At 41.1% G+C, this 13,405-nt stretch overlaps 1 protein-coding gene across 1 annotated transcript in view; it reads left to right on the top strand.

Moving 5' to 3' along the window:
• The window catches only part of LOC124803414 (testis-specific serine/threonine-protein kinase 4-like), a 123,144-nt gene that overhangs the window by 78,037 nt on the left and 31,702 nt on the right, over positions 1-13,405 (top strand). Inside the window, exon 6 of the mRNA XM_047264599.1 lies at positions 4,330-4,512. Within this exon, the coding sequence (XP_047120555.1) occupies positions 4,330-4,512 (183 nt within the window). The remainder of the gene's footprint in view (positions 1-4,329; positions 4,513-13,405) is intronic.

A 13,405-nucleotide genomic window follows, 5' to 3' on the forward strand; every position in this document is an offset into this window, starting at 1 on the left:
CAATGCTTGTGCGAACATTACGGAAGGCGAACTACTCGCTGTTGAGAGGAATGTCGTTACACGTATTGCCAAATGCATTGAGGTTGATGGACATCATTTTGGGCATTTATTGCATTAATGTGGTATTTACAGGTAATCACGCTGTAACAGCATGCGTTCTCAGAAATGATAAGTTCACAAAGGTATATGTATCACATTGGAACAAAGGAAATAAAATGTTGAAACGTACCTACGTTCTGTATTTTAATTTAAAAACCCTACCTGTTACCAACTGTTCGTCTAAAATTGTGAGCCATATGTTTGTGACTATTACAGCGCCATCTATCACAAAGCGAAAGACGTGGTCCAACTAAAACATTCATATTTCCTTACGTACTACACGAATATGTAATAATAAATGGGGATTCCTATTTAAATAAACGCAGTTGATATCCGTTTGACCTATGGCAGCGCCATCTAGCGGGCCAACCGAAGCGCCATCTGGTTTCCCCCTTCAAGCTAGACAAGTTTCGTTCTTTGTAGTTTTTTCGTTTGACGCTTATTTCGTGAGATATTTGGCCTGGTCACGATCAATGGACCACCCTGTATACTGACATTACTCGAAATTTTTGTTTAGTATTTATAAAGTTAAGAATAATGTTAGGTTAAGAAACGTCACTGTATAAACTGTAGTTAGGTCTCAAGGTACCGATATTTCAGACATGCTGCCCCAAGGATTCAGCAGGAGAAAGGGTCAGAGGTTTTTGTGCTATGGCTGTAAGAACATCGGACACCTTTCATTGGTATCGAGGGCAGTTTGACAGTGTGCAGTGTCGGGACATGATCCTCCTACCTATTGCCGAGACCATCCTCCAGCATTTCGGCTTTCAAGACGACAGCGCTTAGGCACAACGCGTCCACGTCATGAGTACCTCCATCTACGAGAAATCAGGCAACTGTCAACCGAGTGGAATGGCCTGAGGTATCTGTTGGAATGAACTAAAATGCGCGTGCTTCGAACCAGTTGTAACTTGTATTGCGTGGACGCAGGAAGTCCCCCACTCCGTCTCCCTTCCCCACACACACTCGATGACCTCTCGGAAGAACTACTATGAAATCGTGGGACAGGCGTGAACCGCATCTCCTGTCCTCATTGTGCACAGCATGCCAATGAGGACCCAAACAAGTTGCAATGCACATGGCATTAAACGCTATTCAGTAGCAGAAATGCAAGTGTGTGCCGGGCCAAGACGGTTTATTTATTATTGTTATTGTTTTGTTATTTACTTTGGAGTAAAATTAAGTGTTTTCATCTTCGTACTGACCAACTAGGATCACTTCCTCTCCTTCAGCTGTTGTTTCCTATTTTTCCAGTTCCGCTTCATCTCCTCTTCATGATGTATTTTTCTTTCTTTTTTCCATGCTGTACTCCATTACTTCTTTATTCTTCCTTGAAATCCTTCTAAATTTAGTATTTTATTCTTAAAAAGGTTTCTTTCCGTAATTTCCGATTCTTTGGTGTTGTTTCTTTCAAGTTCTTTCTTATTTCTGTAATCCATGTTGATTTCTTTTCGCAGAAGTAGAATATTAATTTGTTTCATTAGCCTGCTGTAACTTATGCATTGGCGATGTGAAAAGAAGGTTAATCTTTGCTGTGCCATTACTTCTGATATTTTCTCTATATTTTCGTACATCTCCTCGTTATTTCATATTTTGTAAGCATCAGTAGTTTGTATTGCACGAATTGTATTTTAGTTAATCTTTTATGTTGCTCTATTCTGTTCACTATGTTTTTGATCGTTAAGCATTCACATAGAGATAAACATCCTGGTATTACTGCAGTGGCATAATATTTTAGCTCTGTTTCTCTAGATATGTATTTCATATTGTAGATTTTTTGGGCAAACCAAATGCCTTTTGCACTTTGTTAACCCTTATATCTATTGCAAGTTTTTAAAGTCCTTCCTGATGTATAATTTCTTCAAGATATTTGAATTTACTAACTCGCTCTATTTTGGCTATTTGTGTTTATATCTATTTTGGTGCGTTTTCTAAAATTCGTTATGAATTTTGCTTTTGGTTCTTTTCTTCAGCTGAAATCATGAAACCTATATCCTGTTTTTCCAGTATATTTATGTGTGTTACTGCTTGTGTCGTATTTTGTGAAAGTATTGCAAAGTAGTCTGCAGAGACTAGGCAGTTAATTTGAATTCGATTTCTTTCCCTTCCCAGAATTATTGATTCTAACTAGCTGAACACCCAGGATTGCTGGGGTTTGTGTATATTCCAATCTTTCACCTCTCTCTGTGCATCTTTTCCTGCCCCCTCTCTTTTTATCTCCTCCTCTCCTCTCTCTGTCCATCTACTCCTCTTTCCTGTTTCTGTCCACCATCTATTCTCTCCTCTATCTGCCCATTTCCTCCTCCCCTCTTTCTATTCATCTCCTCTCTGTCTAGTTCCTCCTCCCCCTCTCTCCCCATCACTTTCTCTCCTCCTCTCTTTTCATCTCCTAATCTTTCTTTTGTCTGTTCATCTCCTCTTCTCCCCTCTCTGTGTCCGTCTCCTCATTCTCCCTTTCTGTCGATTTCCCCCTCACATTCTTTCTTTCCATCTCCTCCTTCCTCTATCGGCGTCCATTTCCTGCTTTCCTCTCTCTGTCTGTCTGCATCCTCCTACTCCCTTTCACCACGTTATCATCCCCACCCTAATATGATGTTGCTGGTTCTTACCCTCACACTATTTCTCTACAGATAGTAACTGCTATGTGTATCAAGTTTGGTTGAAATGGAAGTTTGGATGAAATGGGCCCAGGAAATTAGGAGGAGCTTTTCACCTGTGGTTTTGCCTATGTACGCCCATGTCACATATATTTCACTTACATTTACCATATTTCACACATATTTCTAAACATATGTCACCTATATCTCCAGCGAATCACGCGCTGCACTTCCGTTTTCACGCAGTTCAACGTTCATGACAATTAAAACGTCATGCATGATGAACGACAGTTTTACTTCATGAACAGCAAAAATCTAGTAGCCGACAAGCTTTTATCCTTTTATCTTTCTTTGGTGGGCGTCAGTGAGAAAAAGTATCTTAAAGGTTTGAAATTACGTGTAAAGTTTGTTGCAAATCACTAAGTGCTGTCGTTATCAGATGCTGGGTGAGTCGGGCTATTTGCTCGTCTTGAGCTACTTTTCTTTTCCAATCATACCCCAGCCCTGTTGAGAGGTATGTGGTTCTTAACCCCGTAGTAGTTATTTACTCACACTAAGCGATATGTGGATCAAGTTTGGTTGAAATCCGTTCAGTCTTTTAGGAGATATGGAACATGAATACATACATCCACTTTTATTATACGCCATGAAATTCTGACTTCTTAGGTGCAGAATCGAGATTCTGACAGTTTTTTTTCTAAAATGCAGCTAAACAGTATAGCAACAGGCCGTCCCCTTGTCTAATACCATTGTTGCGTTTCAAATATTTAACTTCACTTACGGTTTTTGTAACAGTTTCACGAATTATGTTTTTTACATCACATTCTCCAATGAGTTTATTTATTGTTCCTATACCTACCAAATCAAATGCTTTCTTGAGATCAATAAATGTTAATATTATAGCTTACTGGTTGACACTCTGTGGCGAATTGTTGATTTTAAGTAAAAAATGTGTTGTGTCCAAGACTTTCCATTTCGAATATCAACCTGTCCTTTTCCTAGTTGTCAGTCTAAAGTTTTTCCAGAGAAATTTTTGGAAAACAGCTACTGATTTTCGAAACTGTATTATAAAAACAGACTATATCGCCAATATCAACATTTGTTGGTGACTGGCCTCAGGTCAAAGGTCGACCGTCTTCGGACCATACTCCAAAATTGACGTGTGGAGGCTGCTGAGCAGTTGACAGCATCTGGGGGACTACGGCAGTTCTTGCTATTTGGATCGGTCTCCACACATCAACTTTGGAGTACAGTCTGAAGATGGTCCGCCTTTGGACTGTAACCGGTCACCAATAAATATATATTTGTGCGGTATAGACTGTTTTTTTAAGTATTAAAACTTTGTCAATTTAACTTTAAAAGCATTATTGATAATATATTTTGTGTACCGCAGTTGTTATTATTATTTAGCTATTTAAGACGTATTGTATCATCCTTACTCCCCTTGAATTGAAGCCCACCCGTGGTCACAGATGTGATGAAAATGAAATTAAACGTGTTGCTCCTCCTTGACAAGTGTTCTGACAGTTTCTTCCGTAACGGAAGCGAGGGTCCAGTAGGCAATAAGCCACGTGAAGAGTGGTTGAGGACGGGTCGAGTCTGTGACAGGGGCTATTCTGTCCGCTCTGCGCAGCAAGTGCAGAGCCGGGTGGTGTTCCCCAAGGAGCCACAGGTGTCCTCGGCGTGCAGGCTGCTCATCACGCGTATCCTGGCGCCCATTGTGAGCCGCGCGCGCCTGCCCTCCATCAGGGACGACCCCTGGATGGCCTTGGGCGGCGAGCGCGGTGCCTCCACATCTTCCGAGGATGGATCCCAGGTATGTGTCCTTTGCTCGTCACCACTGACGACGGATGCATTAATCGTAGGTATCTACACTACGTTCGTAAAACATTTACAGCCTGTGAAAAATAAAAAGAGCCTAGAAATACATCTACGAGGGGCGTTTAACAAGTAATGAAACATTTCTTTTCTCGGCCAATATCGACTGAAAAAATACAGAATTTTCTGTGAGATATCATGGAATACTTACAACCAGCCAGGATACCCGAGAGCGCTAACGCGCTGCTTCCTGGACTCGGGTAGGCGCGCTGGCCCCGGATCGAATCCGCCCGGCGGATTAACGACGATGGCCGAAGTGCCGGCCAGCCTGGATGTGGTTTTTAGGCGGTCTTCCACATCCTCCTAGGTAAATACCGGGCTGGTCCCCACGTCTCGCCTCAGTTACACGACTCGCAGACATTTGTAACACATTCACACTATTTCACGCTTTACACTCGACTCAGACAGCTGGGGTACATTTAATTCCGTCCCCGGGGGTATGAGGTGGCGGCAGGAAGGGCATTCGGCCACCCCTTAAAATTAACCATGCCAAATCCGTACTTAACCCTGCGCACAATGCGGGATAAAGGCACTAGCGAAAGAAAGAAAGAATCATGGGATACTCTCGATTCACCCCCTATAGCTTCACGTAGTTCCGATAGGTCGCATGGCTATTTGTAGCCCTAAAAATGGCGTCTCTAAGCAGAGTGGAAATACATCAGGACGAGATGAGATATCTGTAAGATTCTACAAAGATTACGAGAAAGGACTTACTCACCTATTTACCAGCAGTTCACCGTAGGTCGCTGGAGCATCGGAGGATATCTAGCGACTGGAAAAAAGGGTCGTAGGATAGGTGTACATAATTATAGACCTGCATCACTAAAGTCAATCTGTTATAGAATTATCGAATATGTTTTGTACTTACGTGTTATGAATTTTTTGAAGAACGGAAATCTCCTCGAAGTTCAACATGGGAAGACGCAGAGATCTTGCGAAAGTCAGCTCTTTCTGATCCTCCATGAGAACCACAATGCTGTAGACATCAGCGCTCAGATTGATGCAATGTTCGTAGAATTCAGGAAGGTATTTGACCCCGCCCCGCACCTCCATTTACTTAAAAGATACGAAATTACTGAGCATCGGACCAGCTTTACGCCTGCATTCAAGACTTTCTTACAGAGAGAACTGATCACTCGCTATTACCGGAACAAAATCGACGGATGTAATGGTAATTTCAGTAGTACAGCAGTGAACTGTGGTAAAATCTTCACTGTTTACAATATCTGAAATATATATGAATATGTATGAAATATATATACAGGAAACGTCGGAATTTCAGTGATGCTATTCGCAGATAATGCTCTTGATTTCAATAACGTAGCAACGCCAGGAGACTGTAGCGATTGGCAGAATGACCTGCAGAGCATTGATGAACGATTCAGGGTCTGGCAATTGACACTGAACGTAAATAAATGTAAAATATGGTGCACACATAGGAATAGAAATCCACTAGTTTACAGCTATACTACTGATGAAAAATTGCTGGGAACAGCATCTGCTGTAAGATATCTAAGAGTAACCATCCGGAGCGGCTTAAGTGGAATGGCCGTACAAAACAAATAGCAGGCCGCTGTGGCCGGGCGATTCTAGGCGCTTCAGTCCGGAATCGCGCTGGTACTACGGTGCAGGTTCGAATCCTGCTCGGGCATGGATGTGTGTGATGTCCTTAGCTTAGGTAGGTTTAAGTAGTTCTGAGTCTAGGGTACTGATGCCCTCAGATGTTAAGCCCCATAGTGCTTAGAACCATTCTTTACAAAACAAATATTATGAAAATCAGAAGGTAGACTGACATTCATAGAAACAATCTTAAGGAAATGTAACTCCTCCACGAAAGACCGGTTCTTTAATATTAATCATCACGCTGGGGCCTTTAGCAGATAGGACAAATAGAAGAGATGGAGAAGATCCAACGAAGAGCAGTGCCTTTCGCACAGGGTCGTTAAGTCGGCGCGAGAACCGTTCGCGAACAGAACAGGGAAAGGGGGAACAGACTGTGCTATCAGCAGTACCCTCCGCCACAAACTGTCAGGTGGCTTCCCCAGCATTGAGGCAAATCTAGAAAATGTTTAATGCACATTAAGATGGGCAACCCAATATACACTACTGGCCATTAAAATTGCTACACCAAGAAGAATTGCAGATGATAAACGGGTATTCATTGGACAAATATATTATACTACAACTGACATGTGATTACATTTTCACGCAATTTGGGTGCATAGATCCTGAGAAATCACTTCCCGGAACAACCACTTATGGACGTAATAACGGCTTTGACACGCCTTGGCATTGAGTCAAACAGAGCTTGGATGGCGTGTACAGGTACAGCTGCCCATGCAGCTTCAACACGATGCCACAGTTCATTAAGAGTAGTGACTGGCGTATTGTGACGAGCCAGTTGCTCGGCCGCCAATGACCAGACGTTTTCAATTGGTGAGAGATCTGGAGAATGTGCTGGCTAGGGCAGCAGTCCAACATTTTCTGTATCCAGAAATGCCCGTACAGGACCTGCAACATGCGGTCGTGCATTACCCTGCTGAAATGTAGGGTTCGGCAGAGATCGAATGAAGGGTAGAACCACGGGTCGTAAAACATCTGAAATGTAAGGTCCACTGTTCAAAGTGCCGTCAATGCGAACAAGAGGTAACCGAGACGTGTAACCAATGGCACCCCATACCATCACGCCGGGTGATACGCAAGTGTGGCGATGACGAATACACGATTCCAATGTGCGTTCACCGCGATGTCGACAAACACGGATGCGACCATCATCATGCTGTAAATAGAACCTGGATTCATCCGAAAAAATGACGTTTTGCCATTCGTGCACTCAGGTTCGTCGTTGAGTACACCATCGCAAGCGCACCTGTCTGTGATGCAGCGTCCAGGGTAACCGCAGCTATGGTCTCCGAGCTGATAGTCCATGCTGCTGCAAAAGTCGTCAAACAGTTCGTGCAGATGGTTGTTGTTTTGCAAACGACCCCATCTGTTAACTCAGGGATCGAGACGTGGCTGCACGATCCGTTACAGCCATGCAGATAAGATGCCTGCCACCTCGACTGCTAGTGATACGAGGCCGTTGGAATCCAGCACGGCGTTCCGTATTACCCTCCTGAACCCACCGATTCCATATTCTGCTAACAGTCATTGGATGTCGACCAACGCGAGCAGCAATGTCGCGATACGATAAACCGCAATCGCGATAGGCTACAATCCGATCTTTATCAAAGTCGGAAACGCTATGGTACACATTTCTCCTCCTTATACGAGGCAGCACAACAACGTTTCACCAGGCAACGCCTGTCAACTGCTGTTTGTGTACGAGAAATCGGTTGGAAACTTTCCTCGTGTCAGCACGTTGTAGGTGTCGCCACCGGCGCCAACCTTGTGTGAATGCTCTGAAAAGCTAATCATTTGCATATCACAGCATCCTCTACCTGTCAGTTAAATTTCGCGTCTGTAGCACGTCATCTTCGTGATGTAGCAATTTTAATGGCCAGTAGTGTACATTATCCGCCATTGGGGTTGATGATGTAAGTTGGGTTTCCTATCTTACGGTGCATGAAACGTTTTCAGAGCCAGCTTTTTTTGCCCAGCCTGTACATCTACGAGTGGTATTCGTAAATTAACCTGTCTCTGTCTGTTCAGAAGAAACAAATGCTTCTAGCATTATGGCGTCTGCATTGTTGCAGAAGGATGCTTTATTGAGTGTGTAAGCAGCAAGCGATTGAAATAGTGTTATTGTGTCTCCGACGAGTTACGAGGTACGTTCTGCCATTCGCTTCCTGTGGGCAGAAGGAGACAATGCTGTCGCGTCGATTGTGTCGTGTGCATGGCCATGGGATTATGAGTGATGGTTTTGTGAGGGAGTGGTTCAGGAAAGTCAATGTTGGTCACACAGATGTGAGTAATGAAAGTGGTCGAGGGTGATGTGTCAGATCTGACTGATGAACGTCTGCAACACGTTAACGTAGTAGAACGTGCGCGATGGCGGTTCAAAACTTCCGAACATTCTGAACATGTGCCTAAGATTTCAAGGGCTATCATCCTTGACACCGTGACAGACAAGTGGGGTTACCATAAGTTTTGTGCATGTCAGATACCGAAATGTCTAACCGTCGTTCTCAAAACTGAAAGAATGGGCTCGACCTTGATATTCCTTCCGCACTACATGAAGAAGAGAAGGAATTTCTGAACAGGATTATGGCTGAGGAAAAGACGTGAGTGCAGTACGTGAATTCTGAATCGAAGGAGCAGTCCAAGCAGTGGATGGTGGATGGGTACTTATTCTCCCAATCGACAAAAAAAAGTTCAAGCAAACGATATCAAACCACAAAATAATGGTTGAAGTTTTTTTGAGATCGCAAGGGAATTTCAACAACAGATTTCGTGACGCACAAGAATATTGTGACATCACAGACTTGTTATGGGACTCATACAAAATTCGGAAAGTCAATCCAAAATAAACAGTCCAAGGATGATTACCGATAGAATCATCTCCTTCCTCGACAATGTGCTACCCCATGCTGCAAATCGAACTTTGACATTCTGGCTGTGGTTATTTTTCAATATCTTCCCTATAGTCCGGAGTCGGCACCAAGCGATTTTCATATCTTTGTGGAGAGGAAGGAGTTCAGCACTTCACAACAGATGATGGAGGGATAAATGAGCCGGCATCACGGCATGATAAAAGTTTGAATTTGTATCATGACTATGTGGAGATTGAAACGTCCCCTTTGAACAATTTATATAGGACTGTGCTTAACCTGACACACAATACTTTGTTAGCGCAACGCAATCTGACTTTCAAAATTCTCTACAAAAGAATGGCCCTGACTAACATTAAACTATACCTTTCACAAATCACTTACCTCACAAAAATCTTCGCTGCTCAAGCTACTGCAATACAGCAAGCGCCACTACTGCCAGCTAAATGAAAGATTCAAACTACTAAAGGCACTAACTACTGATAGGGATAGTTAGCGAATGAAAGATATTAATAGAGAACAAACAATGTATTTACCTTGATATCATCATATATAAATATAACAGTTCATGACAAATTACAAAACTCCGCCATCTCTCTCCCCACATCCACCACTGCTGGCGGCTCACCTCCAACTGCGCAACGCTACGCGCTGTTCACAGCCAGCTGCCTAACACTACAATGGCGAGTATTACAACAATGCAAAGCAGACACAGACTGCCCACAGCACAGCCAGTGATTGTCATACAGAGGTGGCGTTACCAATAAAAAACCTAAACAGCCTACTTACATAGAGAAAACATAAACAGCCTACTTACATAGAGAAAACATAAACAGCCTACTTACATAGAGAAAACATAAACAGCCTGAGAAAACATAAACAGCCTACTTACATAGCCCCCATGCTCCCCACAAAAAATTTTTACAAATGGTATGGGCACTGGCCAATACAGATTTGACAAAAATTTTTCTTTTCATAATTACAATAACAAAGAAATCAAATGCACACACTTATTGATACAATCTTGGTCAAAAGCTAAAATTGTCTCACAGTCCATAAAGACAGTCCTAATCGTACATAACAGGAGAATAGCAGTGTTTTTCTCAAAGTCTGAGCAGTAAAAGAAAATGCACACAGAAGTAGTGGATTTCCATGCAGTCTTGAAGAAGTAGTGTTGTCCTTCCAATGGAAAGACAGTGCTGACTCTCGACATGCATGCAGGTAATGGGCCACAACAGAGCAAACCCACAGCAGAGTCAGTCGTAGTTTGGAAGAATATTGGTAGGTAGGTCATCACAGAGCAGACCCACTGTAGTCCTGGTAGAGATTGTGGTATTGGTGGGCCACCAGAGGTGCAGACCCACTGCAGTCCTTGTAGAAATGGCCAGCAGCCATCTGTTGCGATTGTGCAGGTGCACATTCACCATCGAAGAGTCTTGCGGAGAATATAGCAAGTCCATAAACCACCACTTGAGCACTCACAAAGTTTCTGGAATTGTCCTTAGATCCAGCAATGCTGTTATCCAGTCCCTTGCTGAGTTATTAACACACGTGCAAACACTCACAGTCCCAACTTCTCACATATTATCCATATACTATGACCAACAGAAACGTGTGCAGTGAAATGTAACTAACAAGTTAATAATATCATGAACTGGTGACAATTACAATTTTATAACATAAGAATACAATAACAAAGGTACAAAATACATCATTAAAGAACATAATAAAACAGATAACATTTGTAGTACAGGCTTTACAAAAGAATCGAACTAACATATACATCAGTGGAATTATGACATGAGTACATACATAAAAGATCACAATAACTTTTGAAACATCAACTTCACACATGAGCATTAAACAGAACGGAATTAATAATGTCTAACATCTTTACAAAGTAAATAACATATTATTAATGCCAATTATATTTGATGATAACAGTATTCCTCATCATAGTGAATGTAGCTTAATATTAAAAGAGGGAAAAATTCTATGAAACTACACAGAGACAGGGAGAAAACAACTACACAAGGGTACACAAACACATAGTGGGATAACACCAATAGGAAAGGACAGGGTTCGTTTTCAGTGTAACATTTGGTACTGCAGTCCAACCCAAAACTTCATATATCTTTCCTCTTATTTCATCCTTTGTTTCCACCAAAAAAATTCTATCTAAGCATGCTTTCTGTATTTATATGTTGACACATTTCTTACCTCAACATTTATTTCCAAGAAAATCCTACCTAAACCTGTTTTCTGTACTTTTTTTCGTATAACTTCTGAATGCATTTCTTCCAATTCATCGCAACTCATTCTCTTAGAGGCTACCCCCTCTTAAGCTAACTTAAATCTACTGAGCTCAGATGCTAAACTAAGGGACGAGGCAATGCAGCAGCACATAAAACAATTAATATAAACAGCAATAAAAAAAATGGAAAATCGCAAAGCAAGCTACAGTAAATCTAAATTACCAAGCAATTCAACATTACAACTAATATGAGGCAACGTGCAGTAAACAAAAAAATAAATCTGGCTTAGCAGAGTAACACAAATTAAAGTTCAGTAGCACTATGCCTGGCAAATAGCAGCAGAAATAACTTATATCTAAACATGACATAGCTCAAGCAGAAAAAAACATTACACTAAAGACAACAATGCAGATAAGGGAAATGTATATTCACATCTTAATGTCTACGTAATTAAAGTGGTGCACCACAAGAAGTTATTCTACCAAAAAGTTACCAATTACTTGAAAAGAAAATTATGAATGCAGTTACTAGTTCCTTCTTATTGTTCTTTCCTTTCCAAGTGCTCCTTTTTTAAAGAATGTGGATCATAAAATAATTATTTAATAGATCTGTTGACAGAAAGTGTTCACATTAGCAAATGCATTTTATTTTATAAAAGCAATGCTGCAACACAGCTGGAAAACAGATGTCAAATGAAATAAGCAACTATGAAAAGCAAAGCATAAAAATATCATTCAGTAGTCATGTGACATTTCGTAAGTTAGTAGAAATTCTCTCAACTCTCATAGAAAGACGCTTGTCATAATCAGGTGTGCAGATGTAAAAATATTTCTTGTCATTTTATTAGGCATTTCAGTAAATATCGTAAATTAAGAGCTAGTGTAATCATATGTTTTCAAGTTCGACCGTGTCGTTTTTGCGATGCTTTCTCTAAAGGAATGACAATGGCCAGGATAATGGCCTTCCCTTTCTTTTTTTTTTTTTCTTCCTGTGCTCTGAAAGGCACGTGCTAATGACTTTTTCTCCAGGCGTCTGACACAGCTGGGTGCCCGCGACGCATTACGTGCAGGTGGTCACTTAACTTTCGTACGGAAATATTTACGACAGCAATTTTCGCTAAAGTGACAGTCTCACATAAAAATATTTCACAGGTCAAGAATTAGCGTTGCAAATCTGTAGAAACAAAATCCTATGAATATAACAGTGTCCAAAAAATGTTCAGTGGCATTGTGATACATTCACACATGATTCACACATGTCATAACTCTTAAAGTACGATTCTTGGTTTCCAACATCCTTTTTCACAAGTCAAGAGTCCCTACCCACTATTCATTACTCCTTACCTTATTACACATATACGTATCCATCGACACTCGTCAATATTTCGTCATTATAAATATGAAGCATAATCAAATAACTCATATAGCCTCAGCCTATTAATCGTAAACATACCTCAGCAGCATAATACACATCGTCGTCGTAAAAATAACATCATAACACCTCAGTCAAATCTCGAAATCGTCGTAGCTTCCTCCAATAATTAAAAAAAATTCTCTGCTCATGTCAAAAGTGTCATCTGCCTCAAAAGTACTTTAAAAATCATGAATCCATACCAAATACATCATTCAAAGCTCTCATAGTATCACAATGGTTCCAAAAAAAATATGAACAGATCACACAGTACAGACAAAATACAATTTCGTAAGTGTGAAGTAATCCAACTCTGTAATTGCGTAAACATATGTCACTGATGTAATAAAAAAAGTTTATCTCTCAGTTACATGATCAGATAGCTGTGTAATTTGTGTGTTAGAGAAATATGGTACCGATGTGTAAAGTTATATAAGCAAATACCATATTAGCTAGGGTTCCTTGTGGTTGCCACACACATGGTACACAAAGTAAGCGTGTACCCCCCTGAGGATTAATGTAATTATACCCTCAGGTGCTACAGATTATTGCAATGGAATGAAATGTATCACGGAAAAACTTTGTATCATTGTATTTCAAATATCTTTGAAAATAAATGTTTTTAGTACAAAATTAATCACTGAAATGCGTGTCCTGTAACGCTAAATGTGCATAT

This window comes from Schistocerca piceifrons, chromosome 6 (assembly GCF_021461385.2).
Source record: "Schistocerca piceifrons isolate TAMUIC-IGC-003096 chromosome 6, iqSchPice1.1, whole genome shotgun sequence".
NCBI classification, from domain to species: domain Eukaryota; kingdom Metazoa; phylum Arthropoda; class Insecta; order Orthoptera; family Acrididae; genus Schistocerca; species Schistocerca piceifrons.